Source organism: Colossoma macropomum, unplaced genomic scaffold (genome assembly GCF_904425465.1).
Source record: "Colossoma macropomum unplaced genomic scaffold, Colossoma_macropomum, whole genome shotgun sequence".
Taxonomy (NCBI): domain Eukaryota; kingdom Metazoa; phylum Chordata; class Actinopteri; order Characiformes; family Serrasalmidae; genus Colossoma; species Colossoma macropomum.
Window position 1 is genome coordinate 16,186,027 of NW_023494789.1, and position 22,657 is coordinate 16,208,683.

General features: G+C 39.1%; 1 protein-coding gene across 12 annotated transcripts in view; it reads right to left on the reverse strand.

The window, feature by feature from the left end:
- dlg1 (discs, large homolog 1 (Drosophila)) overlaps positions 1-22,657 on the reverse strand; it is a 163,567-nt gene that overhangs the window by 96,443 nt on the left and 44,467 nt on the right. For all 12 annotated transcript variants that reach the window (XM_036570288.1, XM_036570287.1, XM_036570286.1 and 9 more), the window contains exon 4: positions 814-981. In XM_036570288.1, the coding sequence (XP_036426181.1) occupies positions 814-981 (168 nt within the window). The remainder of the gene's footprint in view (positions 1-813; positions 982-22,657) is intronic.

The following is a 22,657-nucleotide window of genomic DNA, read 5'->3' on the forward strand; positions in this document are numbered from 1 at the left end:
AAAGGAAAAAGAAAATTCCTATGTAAATGTGTAGAAAGTAAGTTTAAAAAGTTTAGAACGGTAAATAGCAACACTGTCGCCAACTGCTTTATATTTATGTATTTTGGTTAGTTTCCTCCACTAAAAAGTTACATTTTTTTCCACATGATTCTTTGTGACATTTGTGGCATCAAACTAAAGAAGACCCTAAAAGGACCAGAGGGATCCACCTCTGTCAGAAGGTTGTTGTGATTGCTCAGAAGTTCAGCCTTGATTGGCCCAAGAGCTGTTTATGATCCAAAATCTTGAACTTAACCACCCCCAGAGCACGTTAGGCATGCAGCATAAGTTGCCACAATATCACAATAGGGGTCTCACCCCCATATTGTGCTAATGGCCTCGGTAGACTTGGTTTAAGTAATCAGAACACTTTAAAATGTCAGTGAGTTATGCAGAAGTGAAGATGCTTTTATCATGAGCTAAGGTTGAAAATGAAAATGAGCTGTGGTTGAAAATTTCCAACCTTCACAGTTTCACAGTAGGGGGCTTGTTTTATCCAAGTGGTGTAACTGTTTCACGAAGCAGACAGAGATCTGGACAAGAACATACTGCTAAACACTGGTAATTAAACAAACAAATCCCTAGGACGTAATACAACAGGCATTCAGAACAGGGAAACTGTGGTACTATGGAAAACTACTGTGTGTTTAGATGTTGCACTGTAAAGGATTCTGTCACACACCTTGCATGTTCATAGAGTATGCATGTTTGAGATGAGACACAGAATAGCCAGCATGCAGACAGGAAATGCAGACAGAGGCAGGCAAGTGGTACCTTCATGGGGGAAATGTGTGAGTGAGAGACGAAGCCGTGTACATTCTCAATCTGGGAGATGTTCTTCTCCGACACCTGCACCAGCTCAGGGGGCTGCAGGTCTGCGGGCAGGCGGGGGGAGCTGTGCTCCGGAGGCGATGTGGTGTCCTCATCCTGATATCTGTATTTCTGAAAGTAAAAGGGAGAGAAAAGAACAAAACTGAACAAAAACTGGGTATTTGATTTAATGAAAAAAAATTAAACTGTGTATTATCTTTTATTATCTTATCATTTTTAAATCACTGCAAAGAACTCATGGATCTCACGTAAGGCGGACCTATTTATGTAAATATTTCAGACAAAAAGATGATAAATTTGAAGGGGTGGTAAAATGATACATTCTAAGGTCCATCATGATTCTCTCATGCAAGATTCTGAATCAATTCACAAAACGTCATACATTTTATGTACATTTTCTATATATTATGTATGTGTATACATACATACATACATACATACATACATATCGCTGTTGTTGGAAGAAAACCTTGTATCTCCATTTTTGACATTTTTGTGTTTTTGACAAAATTTGAAAATACCTGTTGCCATTTATATTGTGTGTAAATTTCATGATGAATGGACAAAAAGAAATGACCCAAAATGACTTGGAAAAATGTCCGGTTCCACTGACTTACATTAAAAGCAAAGTAGGTTTTTTCCTTCTCCTGTAAAGTTATCATTTTGGAGATACAAGGTTTTCTTCCGACAACAGTGATTTATATATATATATATACAAATACAGAAAAATGTCATGATGCACACTACAGAAACCAAAAATCAAGAAATCATTTTATAACAACATCTTGGCACCCTGAATCAAAATGGAACTGCGAGGTGCATAGAGATTCCCACCCCTGCAAATCTGTACAGAGTGATTCTGTGCAACTCCAAGTTATTAATCTGTAGGTCAACAGGTACTGTTAAATCACAATGATACAAATTCCCGCTTATGCTACCTGCATGGAATAATATTAAACCTCCTATGTTTTCTTTTTATTATTATTTTTTATTCACAAATAAATCCCATCACTAATAAATAGTTTGTTGACTTCAAAGGGCACACATCCACCACATATTATGAATAACCAAACCAGGCAGTGACCTCTGCCACTCAAAATACGTTGCAACTATAGAAGGGTTTAAAGTGGAAATATGTAACACTGACAGCAAGCATTTAAGTCCAAATTCAAAATATTGGAGGGAGTTGCCTTCCCCCATCCCCTCCTCCCCAGACTCAAAGCTCATGGAAGGACACTGAACCTACATGAATTAGCACAACGTTGACAACAGCAAGCGTTGACAAGTCATACACTGTAAGCTAAACAGCTAATGGATACGTTTGCAAAGTTTTTATTGTTTGCAAAATATAAACCAGCTCATGTGGATTTTTTATAACTCTGTCAACATTAGCTAGATGAATAGCTGCGCAACAGCCAAATCTAAGCCCATTATCCCAAAAACAAAAGCCCACTGCTCTAAAAGACTCGCTGCCTTGAAGCAGCTAAAGTCAGCTTCTTGTTTGAATTTTCTGGTTCCACCTTAAATGGTGCAGCACTTAAGATTCTGCCACCTCTGCCTATTTGTAAGCTTCTTGTTCCAATTTTGGTACTTGGTACCAAAATTATACCAGGAATAGGTCAGTGATGGTGCTAGGAATTGGGAATTGGGAGGGATCACAGGCCAAAACACAAACAGACTTTCCGCTCCGGAATGGAAATTTCAAAGTGGAACTTGCTGGCTGTAGTGTTATTGTTGGAGAAGCCAGCATTTCAACTAAGCATGTTTCCTTAATCTTTCATGACATATTATGGTTATTTTATGATTTAGTACAGTAAATATATTACATATTGTTCCTTTAATATTCTGGAAAAAAAAGCAGTCTAACGAAGACCTGGAAGCTACAAAACACAATGTTAATCTCCATCCCAGAGGAAAGAGAAGTGTAAGATCAAAGACTCACCGAGCGAGCTTTGCAAAACACACACTGATGAATGACATCAGATCAAACAGAACATTTTCCTCCGTGCTGGGTCTGCAGCCTGACCTGATTTGCTTTGTTCGCAGGGAGCCCAGGTGTATAAACAGCACGCCGCTAAACGCTGTACATTATACGAGCTGCACTCGGAAGATACCAAGAGAAAACCAGCCCATAGGATGCTGGCAACGAAATACAACATCAAGGAAGAAACAAACAAGACAGAATACCTTAAGACTTTTTTCCATTTGTTCACTGGCAGGATTTCTGGATTTATGCGAGAAAAAAAATAAATAAAAAAAATACTAAAAACAAAAAACATGGTTTTCTGCTCCCTCAAATATAGTCAAATCAGCCAAAACATGTATGATGTCCACAATCTGCTTCTTTAAATTTCCATTGCAGCTACAAGGCTATTTGGTGGCATAAATCAGACAAATTCAATTTGACTTAAAATCTCTATACCGTTTGAGACAGATGCATGACGACAGGTATTTAGTTTGCCTTAAGCCGAACTATTATTCCATTACTTCTCTGAATATTGATTATATCTCTTTCAAAGATGAAAGCTGTACTCCTTTTTCTGATGGTGACAGTCTGCTGCAGCTTAGCCATACTTCCTGTGTTGTTTTTAGTTTATATGTTTTTTAACATTTACAAAATTAATAAAACATTTTCATGAAATCAAAACCTTAAGCTAAAAAAACACATGCATTTGGGAGCTCCTGCTGGTGCTGGTTCATGGTGGTTTTCTCTCTTTACATGATGTATACAATAGCAACTTCTGTGCTAATATCTTCCCCTTGTGGTGAAACCTCAGGGTGCTAAACGTGCATGAGTGCATTTCAAATCACATAATCTACTCAAAAATAAAGAGGAGTTTTCTGTCCTGATAGCAGAGGTGCTCTGGAATTCAACTGTAGATGGCTGTGGGAAACCATTAAGTATTATTTTTCACAGGTGGATTATTAGAGACTGCCTCACACCCTGTGATAATCAATTATTTAATTAATTAATTAACAGTAAAAGGAGAGAAACAGAACTTTTAAATATTATTTCATAATATTTAGGAAGCTATTTAAAATTAAAAACAGTCTTCATTAGTTCTCCATCAATTCTCTTTCCAAACACAGCAATTATCACCTTTGACGCACCACATTCGTGTTACTTGTCAATCATCGCCCTTTCACATAGGACTACTTATTAGCAACATTATCCTCATAGCTCCAGTTACATACTAAATAAGCAAGCAACATGCTGTGGCTGATCGACTACTTTTACTTTGATTCAAAAGTCAAGCCTGTTCAATAGGAGATGAGACAAGGGACAGTCCTGTTGGATGGAGTGTCTGCTAGGGTACATAGTTTGTACACTACCTACCTACCCATTTAAAGTAAGAGGAAATAAAGTCCATCCAACAGAAGAGCTAATGGACATTCCTATTGGACAGTTCTTGACTTTGAGCTTAAGTTATCCAGTTAAGTTCCCACCTGGGGAGTTACTATTATAAATTAAAAATAAACATCAGCTCACTATAGCTTGGAGTGAATGAGTATGTTCAGCTGTTCAGAGGAAAAACATACACCACATGTGTCACAGCAACTCAGTAAGGCACAGAAACTCAAAACTATTTTCAGGCTTCTTCCCAAGGCCTACTTTCACACAGCAATATGGCAGCGTCTGGATGGTATAAATCAGAGCAGTGGAGTGCAGGGCAAGCCTGGCCTTCCCACAGGAGGCAGCTAAAAGGCTAGTGAAGAAGAAACTCCCTGATGGATGATCGTGGTACACTGCTGAGATGGGAAACACTGCATTAATGAGCCGAGCCCCCCGCACCCTCTCTACTGCACAGTCATCACAGTGACCTCAATCTGCCATGCATGTGTCTGCAATATTACACACATTCAGGCACAGGACTCCACCAGGAAACACAAATTATTCATCATCACCTTTTATCTACATATACTACCACTCCAAAGTTTAGAATCAATGTTTTTAAAAATATTAAAGAAACTTGTGTATAGACACATTGTTCTGAATAAATTGTTCTATCTCTATTTTTTATTCATTTATTATACATCATTTGAAAGTGCCAGCTGTTTTTGCACTGTATCAAAACTTTATGACGAGTGGACCAACAGAAACGGTCCAAAACGACTTTGAAAGCAAAATAAAATCTTATTACATTAACTTCTATTGAAAGTTAAGAATGTCTGCACTTTACTCCTGTAAAGCTGCTTTTTTGGACATACGAGGTTTTGTTTGAACAGTGATGACATGAAAAATTAATTTAATATGATTTATTCTACACAACTTCACAGGCTTCAAATAATGTATAGGAAACAAATAAAAAAACTCTAAATGTGCCCTGAAGGATGAATGAAGGTAGCTGGATGTATATCATGCATAGCTGGATGTATATCAGGCATATTTACTGAACAAAAACAAAAAATTGTTTTTAATCCCTGGAGTACATTCATCTGTCCCAAGCACTACACTGTGAAAGCAGCCATCAAAACATCTACATTTGCTGCTAAGATATGGCCTTAATATGTGTAAGTTTATTGAAACCCTGCCTCCCTCCCCAAAAAAAGATATAAAAGGGGATGGGTACCCTCTGGAGCACAGCTGGCGAAACAAAGTGGGTCACCACCTACAAGTCAAATTTAGAGCTCTAAGTCCAAATCACAATAGGTTTGTTCAGCGGCAGATTCAGCAGCATGGAGCAGCTCCAGAGGCCCAGACTGAGTGGATTAGTTTCACTGCCATGCTGCAGCATCTCAGGGCACCACTCCCAACTTCCTCGCTCCACCTGCTGGGAAGCCTGCCTGCAGCTCCACTCCAGCTCCACTGCCAAGGCACCTGAAGCCTTAGGAAAAAAAGGTGGTAGAATTGCCATTAAAACTACTTTAAAAAGGAGCTACATCCCCAGCCAGTTACAGCCAACATCAACATCTAGCTTAGATATTTAAAGGTACACTATGTAAGATTTAGGAATTTGGAGACCTCTGGTGGAAATGTAATTGCACGCAACCAGCGGAAGAACATTTTTTAACATCAGTGCTGCTTCAGATCCCGTCTACTGAGCGCACTGAAAGACTACTCAGAGAATTCAGTCAAAACCTGATGAAGGGACGCGTCTTCCAAGGATAAATATTTACTATTATTGTCATCTTCATCAGTACAATGATTTTGGCAGTTGTTTCCAAGTCACCTGATTCAACTACTGAGCTACTTAACAAGCCTGTCCTCACTTAAAGTGTGTGTGTTCGAGTAGGGAGAACACCAAAATGTACACTAAATCTGTAAACCAGGACCAGGACTGAAAACGACTGCCTTAAAGCTCTCAAAATGTGCAATGTTGTCCGGATGCGATGCAATTCAGCTGAGATCTGAGAGGAGTGAGAAATATCTTGAAATAGGTCTGTATGATATAGACAGAAAAACATACTGTGATTATACTGATGTATACTGTGTTTTGTAATATATTAAAACTGTACAATTTGAGACAACAGGTGTCATTTGCTAAATATTTATGTTTAGAAAGTAAACTCCAAATATAATCTGGCATCCATATGAACCTGAAGGTGAGTCTTTATAGGGGAAAGCCAGGACTGGGCAAAACACCTGTTGCCCGCTGCACTTACGTAAACAGTGAAATTTAGTTCATTTTTATAGCAAAAATTTGGGCTGGGACTTTGTGTTTGTTAGCCTTGTAGCTCTAGCACTAAAGAAGAAGATCGAACTATTCCTTTAAAGATAGGCCTTATTATTCTAAATTATTTATTCACATATTTATTTACACTAAATTATTTACATTTGTTGGATGGCATGAATGCCTTGATTCATCCAAACAGAATGAAACTCATCTGGAACAAATGAGAATGGGTAAAGATGCTCAGCGCACATATAGTGATAATAAAACATTTAGTGATTTGTTCAAGGGCTTATTCTCACAGGAGAAGAAGGACGATCTCTCTACTCCCCTGAAAGGGAAAGCATGCCAGTGCCAGAAGTCAACGTTAACTTGAAAGAGAGGACATGAAGGCATTAATCAACTGCTGCTAAAGTCAACTGAGCCACACAAAAGGCACACAGAGGTTTTAACAGCCGCCACTGGTCTACTCAACTGATGCTGGTGACCATCACTGCCACCTCCCTGCTGTTGGCATACAGTTTATATTGTAAGAGCAGCTTCAAAAATCACACAGTGTTTCACAATGTAGCCACTACAGTGCTGTGGAAAGTGAAGTGAAAGGAGATGCTATTACACTGCTGAGTGCTCCAGTGCCTCAGCTCGAGGTCCCCAGCAGCTCGTCAAAAAAAAAGGGACGCCATCAAAAAAAGCTGATGCGAGGCCAGCTATAACTTTTAATAACTAATAACTGAGTTAGCACTGCTGACAAAATGCTGTAGCTAGTTCTGTAGTCCTGGATGGACAGACCATTTCTGTTTGTGAGTTTGAAGGGAACAGATTAAAGGAATGATTTGCAGGGTTGTACGTAAAAATCTGAACATGTAGCACTGGTGCTAAAAAAACTGCAAGAGTTGTAGAACAAATTGTTTTTTTTTGCTTCGTGATTAAAACTACATAAAATGTAGTCATATTTAAAGAGTAATGAACACTAGATGCTATTTTAGAGTAGTTTTAAACATCATGGTTCCCTTTAAAATCACTGGTATATGTAGGACAACTTCCATTTGTACTCCAGAGAGGGCAGTGTTTTCACGCATGTCCAAGAGTCATTTCACAAGAGTCAAAAGTTTTAAAGATAAAAAAAAAAGCACATCAAGTAGGATTGAACAATTTGAACAAAAAATCAGTTGCAAGAGTGCAAATTTTCTGACCAGTATTGCAACAGCAATTTAAAAATTAGTATTTTAGTTAAGTTATGCAGGCCATTTTTACAAATGTTTAATGTAGGGTGCCAGATGGCCAGTTCACAAGCTCTGCGTTATTAGGTTAAATTTTCCCACTTAAACTTAGACAATCTTAAATAATGTGGGACATAATTAAAAGTGCAGATCTTGTGACTTCGATTTCGGTTTGAAAATGATTAATCGTTCAGCTCTAACCTCATATTTTGAAAACATATGTAACATTAATACTTTCTTTTACATCAGAGCTCATAGATGCTCCCCTAGTTTACTTTTCTAATGCTGCTGAAGAGCTTGAAAATGATGAACTCCATTTATTGATTTAACCGTTAAGTATTATTGATAAATATTGATAAATTGCTAAGGAGTCCCAGCCCTATGTGTTACAATGATTTAAACACAAGCGTTCAGATAAAAAATAACTTAAAAACTATGTAAACATTCAGTCAGGGTTGTCCAAGTTTTTGACTGGTACTGTAGGTTCAGTAGCATCCAGTCTGTGGAAGGCACACTGCTTACTAAGATGAAGGCTGGCAGGTAGGCTACTGTACAGACACTCAGGGACAGCAAAAGCCCTGTCCACCTTCATGTCTCTCTGAGGTCTGCTGGGTTTGCAGACTTGCCATGCTCCAGCGCTATAAACCTGTCAGTTCTTGTCTGCTTATCCGGCAGGAAGCATACAAAGCGCACGCTGCAGTCTATTAGATATGCTTCATCTTGAGAGGCTTCAGGAGAGCTCTCTGAACTGCCACTGCTCTGTCAGACTGATGCCAAACATTACACACACTATCCATACTATCCATTTAGAGCGGAACTTGCTCAAAGCGCTGAACAGTTCAGATGATAAATATATCATCAGCATAATAAGGAATGCAAATTCATAGAATCAGACAGCTTCACCTCACTCGAACTGTACTCACACTGTGTGGGCCCTGGGACAATGAGTCAGAATACTGGGGAAGTTAATCCTGAGATTCTGGTATACTGGATGAAAATGAACCAAAACAAGAGAAGAAGTTATAAACAGAGCTAGAGATGGCATCACACCACTTTTCCGATATTAATAATGATAATTGAAACCTTGAATGTAGGCCAATACAGATACTGATCTGCTATTTTAACTGTAGTACTTCTCTTAAGATGAGCATCTTAAGAAAAGCCAGAAAAAAAAGAAAAGAAATGTGAAGTCAGTTTTTCCTTATAAACTTCATAGCTTTTGCCTGCATTTACTCTGACATTGATTCCTGCAACACATTCCAAAAAGATGGGACAGAGGTTATTTAACACTAGGAAACACTGGGAACTGTCCAAAAAAACATCTTAAACAGGTGATACAATAATGCTTAGGTATAAAAGGAGCATGCAGAAAAGGCATAGTCCTTGAGGGTCATCACTTTGCCAAAAAATGAGGCAGTGAATAATTGAATATCTGAATAACATTCCTCAACGAGTGATTGTAGGATTTTAGGTATTTCACCTTCTACAGCGCACATCATCATCATAACATTCAGGGAATCCTGAGAAATCTCTGTGCGCAAATGGCAAGGCCAAAAAGAGTTTCTGTGACCTTCAATCCCTAAAATGGCAGTGCATTAAAAATCGACATTTTCTGATGGATATCACACGCGCTTAAGAATACTTGGATAAACCACTGTTAAAAACGCTTGTTTGTTACTGCATCCAGAAACACAAGTTAAGACTACACTATGCACAGTGGAAGCCATATGTCAACCAGAGAGCCATATGTCATCCAGAAATGCCACTGACTTCTCTGAGCTAGAGTTAATCTGGAATGGACTGATGCACAGTGGAAGTGTGTATTGTGGTTTGCGAGTCTACCTTTCAGATTGTTTATGGAAATAATGGACCTCATAGTAAGTCACACTAAGGAAGTGTGTATAAGTGCTCAAGGGAATATTACATTGTGTAGGCAAGATTAACACTGAAAGACATGCACATTCCAAAGCAACATATTTTGCCTTCTAGACAACATCTTTTTTCAGGTCTAAGCTTATTTCAACATAACAACGCCAAATCACATTCTCCACCTGTTACAACAGCATGGTCGTGTAACACAAAGTTAACAACATGGTAAAAAAGCTGTAGAAACAGCAAATAGAGCACACAATCACAAGACAGCGATAAGTCACGTGAAGGTATAGTGGGACCTTGTTAAACCAGAGCTACTCTTTGTATCTAAAATTTCTGTGGTGCGACAGCAACTTGTTGACAGTATTTCAAAATTGAATACTGCGATATATCTTTTTACTGAAAATACTCTAGTCTAGGCGGCATGGTGGCGCAGTGGGTAGCGCTATTGCCTCACAGCAAGAAGGACCTGGGTTCAATTCCCGGCCGGGCGACCAGGGTCATTTCTGTGTGGAGTTTGCATGTTCTCCCCGTGTCTCCGTGGGTTTCCTCCGGGTACTCCGGTTTCCTCCCACAGTCCAAAGACATGCAGTCAAGCTGATTGGACATGCTAAATTGCCACGAGGTGTGAATGTATATGTCTGTCTGTCTGCCCTGTGATGGACTGGCGACCTGTCCAGGGTGTATCCTGCCTTCCGCCCAATGACAGCTGGGATAGGCTCCAGCACCCTGCCACGACCCTGAAGGATAAGCAGTTTAGATGATGTGTGTGTGTGTGTGTGTGTGTACTCTAGTCTACAGGAAGAAATATACAGACATTATGCAATGTGAGTGTGAGACCAGATTTGTTCTTTTTACCCAATATCTAGCCAGCATTTCCCACCGACATCAGCCTCATGCCAGTATCAGGTATTGGATCGGTGCCATTTCTAAGCACAGCAGCTTGTTTACAAGGATAACATCACGTGTTAGGGCAAACCAGAACAGTTCACTAGGTCTGCCACACCGGTAAAGGTTGAGGAATACAAATTCCAGCTTAAATCAGTTCACTTTGGGCACTTAGTTTGCCAACTATGAAAAAAACAGCTACTTTCTATAGCTGAGTGATGTTAGCTACATAATTATTCATTACACAACTAAACTATCTCACTTGTAAATCTTTGAGATAACAAGCTAGTCAGACAGCAGACATTACACCCTTGGGCAGTTTATTATTAACATATATATATATATATATATATATATTATACATTTTCCTGGAAAGTGGTGCCCTCTTTCAGGGCAGAACAACTGATACGTAAAACATATCTTTACAGAAGTGCAGTGAGAATTCTGAAGCATAACCCATTTTAAGTGACAGCACATGTACTGGATGCATCTGACTGTGGCCTTTTACTGCTGCGTTCAACAGAATACAGAGTAAGCAAAAAGAGGCGTAGGATCATTAAATCCACTCCGCAGTTTGTCTCAGCCCGGGTAAAAACCTGAGGCTGACATCTCGACAGACAGAGCACTGTCTGTTTGCAGAATTAAAATAGTTTCTGCCTCTCGTCTCTCTAAGAAAACACGGCCGAGCCTCCTCCCTCCTGTCTCTGATGCAAACCCCAAAATTAGACTCCCAGTGCGCAGATTGCTAATCCAAATATCAGTGAGGAAACGGGCAATTTTGCTTTTAGGCACTTCCGCACCAAAAAGAAAACAGTTCACAAAGCTCTTAATTTCCAAAAGAAAACGAGTGCTATATAGAAGATACACACATACTTTGGTTGATGACATTTTTATTTATCTAAACTATCTGCATAGCTGCGTTAATGAGAGGCCTAATAAGTAGAGTTTCAACATTTTAAGCTTCTGTTTGCTATTCGAATATTCACATCTTTAAAAGGAATGTATGCAACTATGCCAACAGGAAAATATTTTTACCGTTTAGAATAAAAATATGTCAACAGCAGGGCTTTTGAGCAGGAGCACCCTAATCTGAATACGCCCCAGGGATTTGAGGGACTGAATCTGCCATTAGGGAGAAGAGTTAGAGGGCTTTCTTAGGTTGTTGGAAGAAAGCTTTCTGTTGATTAAAGCAATTTAAAGGAGCTTTGAATAAAGCTTTTAAAATCAATGATGTGAATCATAAAGCACAATACATTTTCCTTCTGTATTGTAACGTTTCCAAGTGAAACGGGGTACTGGGGGGGGTGGTGTGTCTGAGTTTGTAAAACCTTCTCTGTATTGCTGCCTTGGTCTCTCGTTCTCTCACTGAACATGGTATTGACAAAATTCACAGTTTATAAAAAACTACAATTTCCAGCCATTAATTTCAGCACTTTACCAGTTCTACAAAAGAATAATCATCATATAATCACAAATCATCAATGTTATTTTATCCAGAACACAGACGTGCACTCCCACTAATTCTGATATTTGAGGATCCATAAGAATTAATAAATGGATATCCAGTAACTGTAAGGAAGGCCAAAAAAAACACTTTAAATAATGCAGGGCTGTAGGCTCACCTTTTAGGTGACAGCACTGTGGTTGCACAAAAATATAGCAAGAGCTGTGTTTTATTATTTAAAAGCAGCCAAAGAACGTTGGCAGGTTTTCGTGCTGGATGTAGGTAGCTAACGGAGGCTGCCTCTTTAAATAAGCTAATGAACTATCAGAGCTAACAAGTGTCACGCAGGATGCTGATGAGCACTCGCTGTCTTCTACACCAGGTATTTTCGCCTCAGTGGACGAGGTGCCAACATGTTACTTGTCAGAGAAACATTTTCATTGTTTTTTGACCTAACTAACATCAGCTGGAGCAGTTAGCCAAATGATACAGCAGCGCTGTCTGTGCCTTCTCAGTCATGTTCTTCAGTGTAGGAAAGTACAATATACTTATTACTTACACAAATTCAAGCAAAAAACGCTGCATACCTCTGAATGAAGTCTTCCAGCAAAACGTAACAAGTACACAAACAATGATTTCAGTATTCAAATACTGGCACTTCGAACCAGTACTGAGTACTCATGCACACTTGTAATCCAGAAGCAGCAGAGACAGAAGTTTTTTTTGATTCCAGTGTGTGATGCACACAGAACTGTTTCAAAACACAAGAGTTTCAGAAGAATTGATATGATTGATATCGTCTCGCTTGCTTCTACCATCCTAACAGGATTTTATTGGATAATGTTTTTCCAAAGAATTTTGAAAGAGAATAAGAATTTTATTTTTTGAAATGAAATGATGAATTATGTTTAATGTGGCCTAAAAGGTACATGAACTAACAAAGTATAGAAAAATTTTGATTTCAGGTTGACTTTAAGACGTCTAAGAGTGTGTTCCATGTGGTTAAAATCCATTTACTGTGTTCACCAGCGGCTTTTGATTGATCTCAATCAAACAACCTGATCGGTAGCTGAATTTGTTTGTCTTAGCGCTGCTTAGACATCGCCATTTTGCTTAATGTGAGACGGAGTATCAGCTGTTTGTGTTTCCACATTCTCTGTAGTTCTTCTCAATCTATACACCATTTAAAAATGACAATACAATGTTAATTGTTAAACTACACGTGCTTTAGTCCAATTAAGTAAACTAATTAATCCTAAGTACATCTTAAGTAATTGTAAATAAACAATCATAAACAACTAAGTTGAGTTTGGAAATCCATGTAGAACCATCAGACTTATTCCTGCTAACAAGACCCAAATTTCTGGATTTGAAAGAACATGAATGCTGTGCGTTGTGTATGGTGGTCCTCTATCCCTCCCCCACCCCCTGACCCCCCGCATCTCCTCGTGCATGCCTTGTTACATCACACGCTCAGGGCGAGTGGAGTGTAATCTGCAGCAGCCTCGCACACTTTCGCGGGCGGGATTCCCCCCGGACGGCAGCAGCGGTTGAGACGCTCCACTGGCTACAGGCTAAGAGGCTGAAGTTGATCAATTCTAAAACACTTTACATAATGCCGTGTGTGCAATTAATGAATGAGGTTCAAGTGAGAACGCTTAAAGCTGCCAGTGAAAAATGACTTAACCTGCTGTTAAAATGAAAGTGCAGAGCTTTCTTACATAATGCTAGCTCTAGTGGAACAACTCTCGCCGTCTCCTCAACTAGTCAAACCAGGAACTAATGCCACATTAGCATCCCTTTCCATTTCTTCTAAGAAAGAGTGGAATTTATTAATGAATCTGTTACCCTAACATCTTAATTACAAATCTATGGCATTGGAAGAGATTTCAAAATAGCATTTGCTCCCTAGCCTTTAAAAGGCAACAGGGGCCAGCTGCACCAGCTATATATAAACTCAATCACAGACTAGTCATAACATAAGTGCTTATTGCATTCACATTTACCAATCACCAAATCTAACCAACAAGTTAACACTGAGTTTAGTAGTTATTAAATATTAAGCGGGTGCAAGTTTCAGTGAAGTCAACAGAATCCTCACAGACAGCACAAAGAACAGGGTTCTCCAGTGCAAGCAAAATGCTCGCATGTGGTCATTCTTTTTGATCTAGGAGCACCCACTAGAGAACAGATTGTGACCCGAACAGCCTTATACTTTATTATGTGTATTCTTTTCTTCAACACCTGGTCTCGAATGCTACTGTATGACAAGAAATTAGCTTCACTGCACATGTCACAGAAAGCCTACCTAAGCTGTTAAATAACTCATCTGCACAACTGTCATCTCTCAAGGCAGGAACTGCTGGATTACCGTAAACCATGTCTTTGCCTTGTGAAAGTAAACTGTTTTACTGCATGCTGTGCAGGGGCATCACAGAAACAGCCAATATCAGACTCTATGAAATATGCATATTTGCAGTGCACTGCCCAGTGGGATTAGCCAATGCGGCACCATTTGGTTTCAAATGGATGCTAAGCAAAATAACAAGCAGCTAAATGGCCCTCTTATACAACAAAATCTCCTGAATGGAGCCTTTAATTCGGTTGCATTCAGAAGTTAAAACTAGAGGTAAAGCGTTTAGAACAGTTTGGTAGTGTGCTGTAAAGACTGTGGTGTCAGCACAGTTTGAAATTAAAATGCAGCTGAACGCTGCCTGCACGCTCGTACAAGCGAACAGCATTTGGGACCTTTTTAGTAAGTCAGGCCGATTGGCTGAGCTCACCAACAAGAACCGACTCTTTCAGCTTCAAACTTTTCAGCTCTTCTTTCAGTAGCACTGACAGTTCTTCAAGTTCCAAAAATCAGTAACATTATCTATCCTTTAATTTTCAACAAGTCTTAGTCTGCAGTCTAATTAAGACTAAAATAAAACACTAAATGCTTTATGCTGAGATTTTAGTTACAGCTCTAATCATGACCTTATGACCCACACCTCCTGATCAGTGAGATTCAGCAGCTCCCGAAACACCTAAACTGCTGAAACTGCCGTTATGTCGGTCAGCCAGAAACCGTTTTCAGCCAAACTGTTTAAAAAAAAGCTGCACATTAGGCTGTCGCAGGAAATATAAAAAAAATAAATAAACAGACAATGGCTTTATGCATTCAATTCAACTTATACACATCATTCTTTTCTACACTGGATATCAGTTTCCAAAGAATGCAAAAAGTCAGCACAATATGTTTCTCTGACAAATAACATGTTGGCACATCATGCCGTCACCTGTCCACAGCAGCACATTTATAGACAGGTTCTGAACATGTCATAGTCACATGTTAAAGAGACATACATATTTGTTAATTGTTACCAAGACATGACTTAAGGATGTGTGACTGAACCAAATTTAGTAAAGGGACAGTTTGAAGTGACTGAGGTACTGAGTGACCTACATAGAATGAAGTAGCTGTTAGTGTAAATAAAGTGCAATGTACCTAAACAGTTAAATCATTAAAATGTAGCTGGTTTTAATTGATGTGAGTTAGCTAGCTATGTTGCACTAGTTACCTTGGATCAAGAAGCACTGCAGCTGAGAAGAGAGTTTTGTTCCTCGTCAGAAAAACGCTTCTGTACAACTCCAAGTAAAGCACATTTCATAGTTTTGATGCTCCTCGTCTGTCTTTTTCAACATCAGTCTCTGTAGCTCAGTGACAGGAGGAATCACATCAGAGGCTAATGTACCAGAGAAGCTCATTTTTACAGTTTTACGTCTGAAGTCTTTTGTTTGGCTGGTTGAGCTGTAGCTGAATGTCCTCTAAATCCAGACATATACTGTGTGATTTTAGAAATCTTGTTCTTTGGTCACTCACAGTCTACGACCATCATATACGGACAAAGCCCAAGATTTATATTTTCATACTGTGTGAAAACGCTCAACCCATGGTAAGTGAAAGCAGCCTTTACAGACAGCTCTGTCTATGAACAATTTCAAATAAAGCGGTTTCATTCAAAATAACACGCTTGTGCGCCAAGTACTGAGCAGAAAATGAGCAGCACTACTAACACTGAGCACTGAAGCTAAACCAGACGGTGATGTTCATGGTAGGACAACATGATCTCTCTACAGCTCATTTTACAAAAAAAACAAAACAAAACAAAAAAAACACTGTGTTAACGTTTATACTTCACTACTGTATTCAGTCAAATAGGTAAAGTGAGCACAGGCGGACTTTGGAAGGAAATGTCGACTATTTCCACGTCTGTTTAGCTGGCCTTCCTGTCTCCACCTGTTTTGGGGAAGCGGTTGTGATCGTGTGTTTAAAATGGTCTAAAATCACACAGTGTATGTCTGGTGGGAATCTGCAAAGGCGGATTGTTTAAAGTGACAGACGTCTATGTGTCCGCCTGTCACAGACTCAGTAACACTTCACTTCTCTGTGAGTAGAGCCTCCCTCACTGCGTTTGTTCATTCGCGTGAATTTTAGAGAGTAAACGAGCACGGTATCAGCCTGTTAACCAATAGCAGTATAAGTATCAATGTATCCCTACTAGTAAAGACTTGAGCACAAACTTCTACAAAACTGGTGCAACCCAGTCCCAATATCTAAACTCTAACTGAAAAGAGCTGCACGTTACGCACTGTTAGAGGGTTATGTACTACTGTTCTACGACTGATAACTTTAGAGATTGTACCTATTGCACATTTCTGTATAACATCAAAGTCAATCCCAAAACAGCATTATGTCTAGTTATGTGTTAATTCAATTTCTACTTATATCAGCCTCTTCTGAAAAGGCTAAGTGCTCTAATTGGCATTTCTGGTAGTGCCACTATTTTAGCTCAAAATCTGCCTCTGTAGAGAATTTACATTTGTTCATATGTACAGCGATTTTCACAGAGACAACAGTTCCACCATAGGTCCCATCCTGGTTTCTCTGTATGATGCTTATACAGTTTTTCTTTAATACAGGTCTTTAATATGAGTGTCAAGAGAAATCCCTTCTTTTAGATTACCGTAAGTCTCCAGTAAGTCACTCAAAGTAAGTGATCCAAACTGTATTTGGTCAGGTATTGACACAGTCACATGGCATGATTACCATCATCTTTCATGCACCCCAAGGGAGCAATGCTCCATGTTCAGTATACAGAGATACAATACCAGCTTCACATGCACTGGGCAAGTGTGTGCATCTGCTGCGCTAAAAGGGTCGTGGTATAACCACACAATAAAAACAGCCTATTTGAAGACTTTGTTTTCTATTTTCATATTCAAAGATCATTCCACCTCACGACAGACCACTGGGAAGTGCAGAGCAAAGTAACACCGCTGGAATTAAAGGAATATTCCAGCATTTTTTAATCTATTTCTCCTGTGTCACAAGGCGGAACTGCAGCCATTATGCTCAAACAATACAGGTCCTACGACGAGACAGATACAAAAGAATTACTTACAAAACTTTTGTTTAACTTCTATGTAACTTTCTAACACTGAAGCAACACAGTACAGGTTACTCTGCTTTCTCTAAAGTTCTATGGCAATCAGGCAGATCCTGTGGAAACTCTGCCTAGACCACTGCACTGGTAACGTATAAGGGCGCTTTCAGATGACAACCAGCAAAACTGCTTTGCACTGGCTGTGCCATTGTTTGGAGAGAGCAGGTCGCACACCGCTTGGATTTGCTGCTTCAGTGCTTCTTTCTGACACCTTGCCATAGCAAAGTTCAATCAAATTCAAATCTGACTCATTTTCCCCATGACCTTTCCAAAGCAGAGCCACTGAGACAAAGCATTACAAGCCTCATTATAATCATTTCACGAATCCGATTTTTTGCTCAGATCCAATCTTTGTGACATGATTTTGTCACATTTGTGTAGATAAGTCAAATCTGTCAATAATGTGAATGAACTTGCATCCTGAAACGACACTGTAATCAATAACATCACATGATGAACAGCAAACAAACCATCAGGACGAGCCTTCCCCACAAAGATAATCTGCTCTAAACCGCTCTCAGCTGTTCATTATCAGAGCGAGACGAAGGTGAAAAAGTGTCAGGTGCGTTGCTTTTGCATGGCCACGTTAATGCTGAATGATCGCGCACACACAGTTTAAAAAAAATTAAAATACACAAAAATTCTGAGCATTCTCATTAAGATCACATGGCCATGAATCAGATATGTATCTGATCTAGGACCACATATGAAAGTGGCTCAGATCTGATTTGAAAATAGAAGATTTGTGTCACATTAAAGCAAACAATTGGATTTGTGCCACTATCAGCCTGGTGAATTGAGCCAAAGTGCATATGATGTGTGAGCTGCTGGGTCATCATCCTCTCAATACAATGACTAACCTGAAGCATTTTTTTTTGGTTTTAAACTGATAAATGTTTTGCAAAACTGCATGTGAACACACCGTGTCAAGTGGACGGTTTGCAAACTTAAGGTGATCTGTAGTGGTATGTATAGTGGAGTTATACAGCAAGCCATTGCAGTGAGAGAAGCTCAAATGCATCTGAAAGCCCCCTTACCAAACATTCTCTCTGGAAAAGTAGTTTATTTATGAATAAATGACTAATAAACAGCTTAATTCACAAAATCCTTTAAATGAAAAACACATCAAAGTGTTTTAAAAAAATATGTTTCTCATAAACATTTGGCCTCTGTTCAACTTTCAAAAATTGAAATTACTGTCTTTGCTAATCATCTGTACAATTCCAAGGCAGCTGATAGAGGTTGGACTGAAAAAACACTACAGTATTCCTTTAGGATTTTAATTTAATTCATCATCTGTGACTCAGAGTCACTGAGAACATTAGAGTGTGTCTTCTCACAGCGAGGCAGGATGGCATGGTCCCTTCTCTTCTCTTTTTGCAAAGTCAAAAAATTGAGCCAATTATACATCTGCATGGTGACGTGCCAGAGTTGCATACTTACAAGTCTCCTCGATTTGAAAACATGCACCAACCAATTCCTGTATGGCAGATGGCCTTTGACATCCCATAATCACAACGTGCAGTTATCTACTACGACAACGGAAAAACTGGACAAGGATACTTGGACAAAGAGAAAGTCCAAGGCAAATTTACTTATAATGGAAAAGAGTATAAACCAGGACAATATGTAGTTCTTTCTTACATGAAGCACTGCCATCCTGAAACTTTGCATTCTCACAGATTAGGGAGTAGCATACAGGATCTGAAAACAGCATGATGAATGCAAAAGACCTGCAACTTTCAAAATTCAGACTGCACCTCAGCTCCTTTCTAAACTGAACAAGATTAAAAAAAAAAGTTCTCTTATTCAACTTAAACTATAAACCTATCAACACAGCCTCCACAGGTCCCTCCCTTCGTGAGCTTTGCAATGACTGAATAGCATGAAATGCGACTGAGTCTAACCAGATGCATCCCCCATGTATGAGAAAGAACACCTCTTCAGCGCTAACATTTCTAGCAATCAAGACACTTTATAATTTTAACAAGCATCTGCAAAAGGCTGGACTGATTCCACTGAAGCTGCGTGAAAGTACTGCCACTTGGCAGAGGCAGGGCAACTGGAAACTGAGGCTAATACCAACACAAGTCAGAGCTCAATTAGTCTAGAAAGGTGAACCCCTCTGATTTGTGTTGGGACATCTAAACAGAACACTTGTTAATGATGGCCACATGTCAAGCAGAGAAAGTGAAGAAACTGCTGGCTGAGAGGAAAACCTAATAAACAACTCCACAGGCAGGCAGCTCACAGCATATCGTGGATGTCAGAAGAAAACCGAAAACCAGAAGTGGGAAAACATACTCTACTTTTGATGCAATGGAACCAGATTTTTTTCCAAATAATCTTGGGCCATTTCTTTTGATTTCTTCATCATGAAAATTACACACAATGTAAAGGGCAACAGACGTTTTCAAATCATGTCAAAAACTGAAAAACAGCAAAAGTGGAGATACAAGGTTTTGTTCCGGCAGCAGCGATATGAAGCACTACCATGAGTCTTAGCCAAGACAAGACAGTGGACCACTTAGTAAAACCTACTAAAGCCTACAGACGGCTGAAAACAAGAAACTCTAATATGACAAGTTCTCATACTCCTGCAGCTCTGCAGCTGCCAATGGGGTAAACCAGAGAGCAAACAGCAGAGGCATGGCAGGAGCACACTTCTGTATCATTGCTCTGCCAGTCTGGGGACTACTAGCAGCTGGTCCCCAGCTCATTATGAAAGAACAGCAGGAAGGAAGAAGTGGCTTACATAGCTGGAAACAGGCAGGCAAGGATTAAAAACCTAATAGGCTGACTTTGACAGACAAGTAATTTTTTATATATAGTTCAAGATGCTCTCACTCCTTCATACAACATTTTAGTTTGTCAATGGTCAGTAAAGTGGGATGAATAAGCTGCACTGCTCTCAAGTGACAAAAGCCAATCAAATGTATCTCCCGTGATCAATTTCCACAAGGGTGTCTTTCACCATTTGTTTTTATTGGCCTTGCATCTTTATTGTGGGTGTGATCAACATGTCACAAAATTATGCTTAATTATTTGACAAAGTTGGTTTTAAATGCTACAACACTTTTACTGAACATGCTACGTAAAGTAGGATGCTTTGTAAAGCCATTGTGGTATATTATAACCATCACATTTTAGAGCAAACATGTCATGGTCAATATGGCACCAAACTGTATTGATGTGTTTAGGCCAAATTATAGCATTTTATTGTTATTAATGTGCCTAGTTATGTATGTAGGCACCAACAATAAGTTATGAGCAGCAGCCTAACTCACTGATGTGTAGTACGGTGCAAAAGAGCCTGCAGGCATCATTCCACACAACAACCCTTCATGCTTTACACTGATAAACTGTGCGGAATCAAGTTGTATATAGACTTAATTTAACAAAACATCTTATCACTTATAATAAATAAAATTTTAACCCAGAAAACTGGAAAAGGCATAAACAACAGAGAGAGAAAATACAGCAATAAGAAAGGTGAGGGTTAGAATTGAGTGTAGAGAAGACAAAATAAAAGAAGTGGAATAACAGAAAGCAGACAGTCAAAGTTGCTCTACATAGGAGTTTACTGTACTGTCCCACTTTTGCTAAGTTTTCCCTACAGAATGCCTAATAACATATTGGTATAACTGTATAACTGTATTTATTTATTTTTTCCTTTGCTCCAATTTTACTGCAGTACATTTTCCTACATACGCCAACAAATATGCCATTTGAAAACACACTACAGACTAATTATTTAAAAAGTAATACAATTTTAAATAGCTAAATAAAAGCAATTCAGAGTTGTATACTAAGAGTTTTGTGCTCACAGCGTCTAAATTGAAACAAATTATAGACAAACTACAAATTATAAGCTGGATGGTCTGAGTAAAAGCAGCTGGGTAACAACACACAATAATTCATTTAAAGTCAGTGTGAATCAGAACTCATTAGACATTTTTCTTCTGCACCGTGAGGCGTTTTTGAGTGAAACACAGTATTCGAGAGGGTCTTGATGATGGCTGAGAGTGGGGTAAGTGGGAAGGTGATATTATTGGTTAATACTATTTTGGCCTGCACACTGATGCTAGAAAAAAAATGACACTCAAAAATGAAAAGATGTTTCAGAGGCATTTAAAAGGCATTATACCTCGATCAAAGAAAATGGGAAAACAAAAATGTTATCTTTTAAATGGTATATGATGAATCATGCTTAATATGACCAGGAATATGAACTAACAAGGTAAAATAAGTTTAATTTTGATTTCTGCTTCATCTTGAATTGCACTCGCACCAAAGTAAAGTCATCTCAATGAAAAAATGTCATAAAAGCACACACACTGGGAGAAACACAGTGAGAACAGTAAATAAAGGTGCACATAATTAATTACTTTCCACCCCACAGCAGTGGGTGGCAGCAGCTCCCTTGGCTATTGGCTGCTGACAAATCATGTTTCAGCTTTACTGGAGCCATGGTAGAGCTTTTCTTTCAGTATGCTTCAGGAAAAAAAAACAAAAAAAAATCAGAAGCTGTTTGTACCCCTCAATCAAACTCACTGCAGCATATGTTTGTATCCAACATGTTAACAGGCAATTACTTTATGTAAAGAGACCTGTGCAAGTCTGACTTGTACACTGCAAAAAAGCACTTTGCCATTGCTTCTGCAATGCAATGCTGCAAATCAAACACAGTATTTCACACAAAATAAACATGATTTTGGAGAACTGGATGGCACTGAGGCAATTAATGTGATAAAAACATTACTCATTTTCCACAAATAAGACTATTTTAGCTGGTGCATCACAAAGTACATCATGGTCAGCAGCACAGGTCTATGCTAAAAGCTCTGTACTCATTATCCAACAATAGGTTCGGGGGCTTTGAAGGAAAAGGCTTTGAAGCTAAACATTACAGCCCCAGGCTGTTTTACATTAGATGTGAATAGACGCTGCATTGCAAGGGCTTCAAAATGACAACTTCCTTCATCATTTAACGTTCCAAGCATCCAGCAAGGAAATGCATGCCTCCTTACTGCCCAGCATGTCAAGAAGAACTGGATGACTGCAGCTTAGAGTGAAGCTTCACTTGGCACGATCTTTCCAGAAGACTGTCCCACAGACAGGAAAAAACAGAAAAGGTCCAGTTGGGTGATGAAAGAATTTGCCCAGGTTGAATAGCTGTGATAATCAATAATCAAAGAGGGAACCTGGGGTGAACAGCTGTGTGATAAATGATATACTTCAACAGGACAATCTCAGGAACCC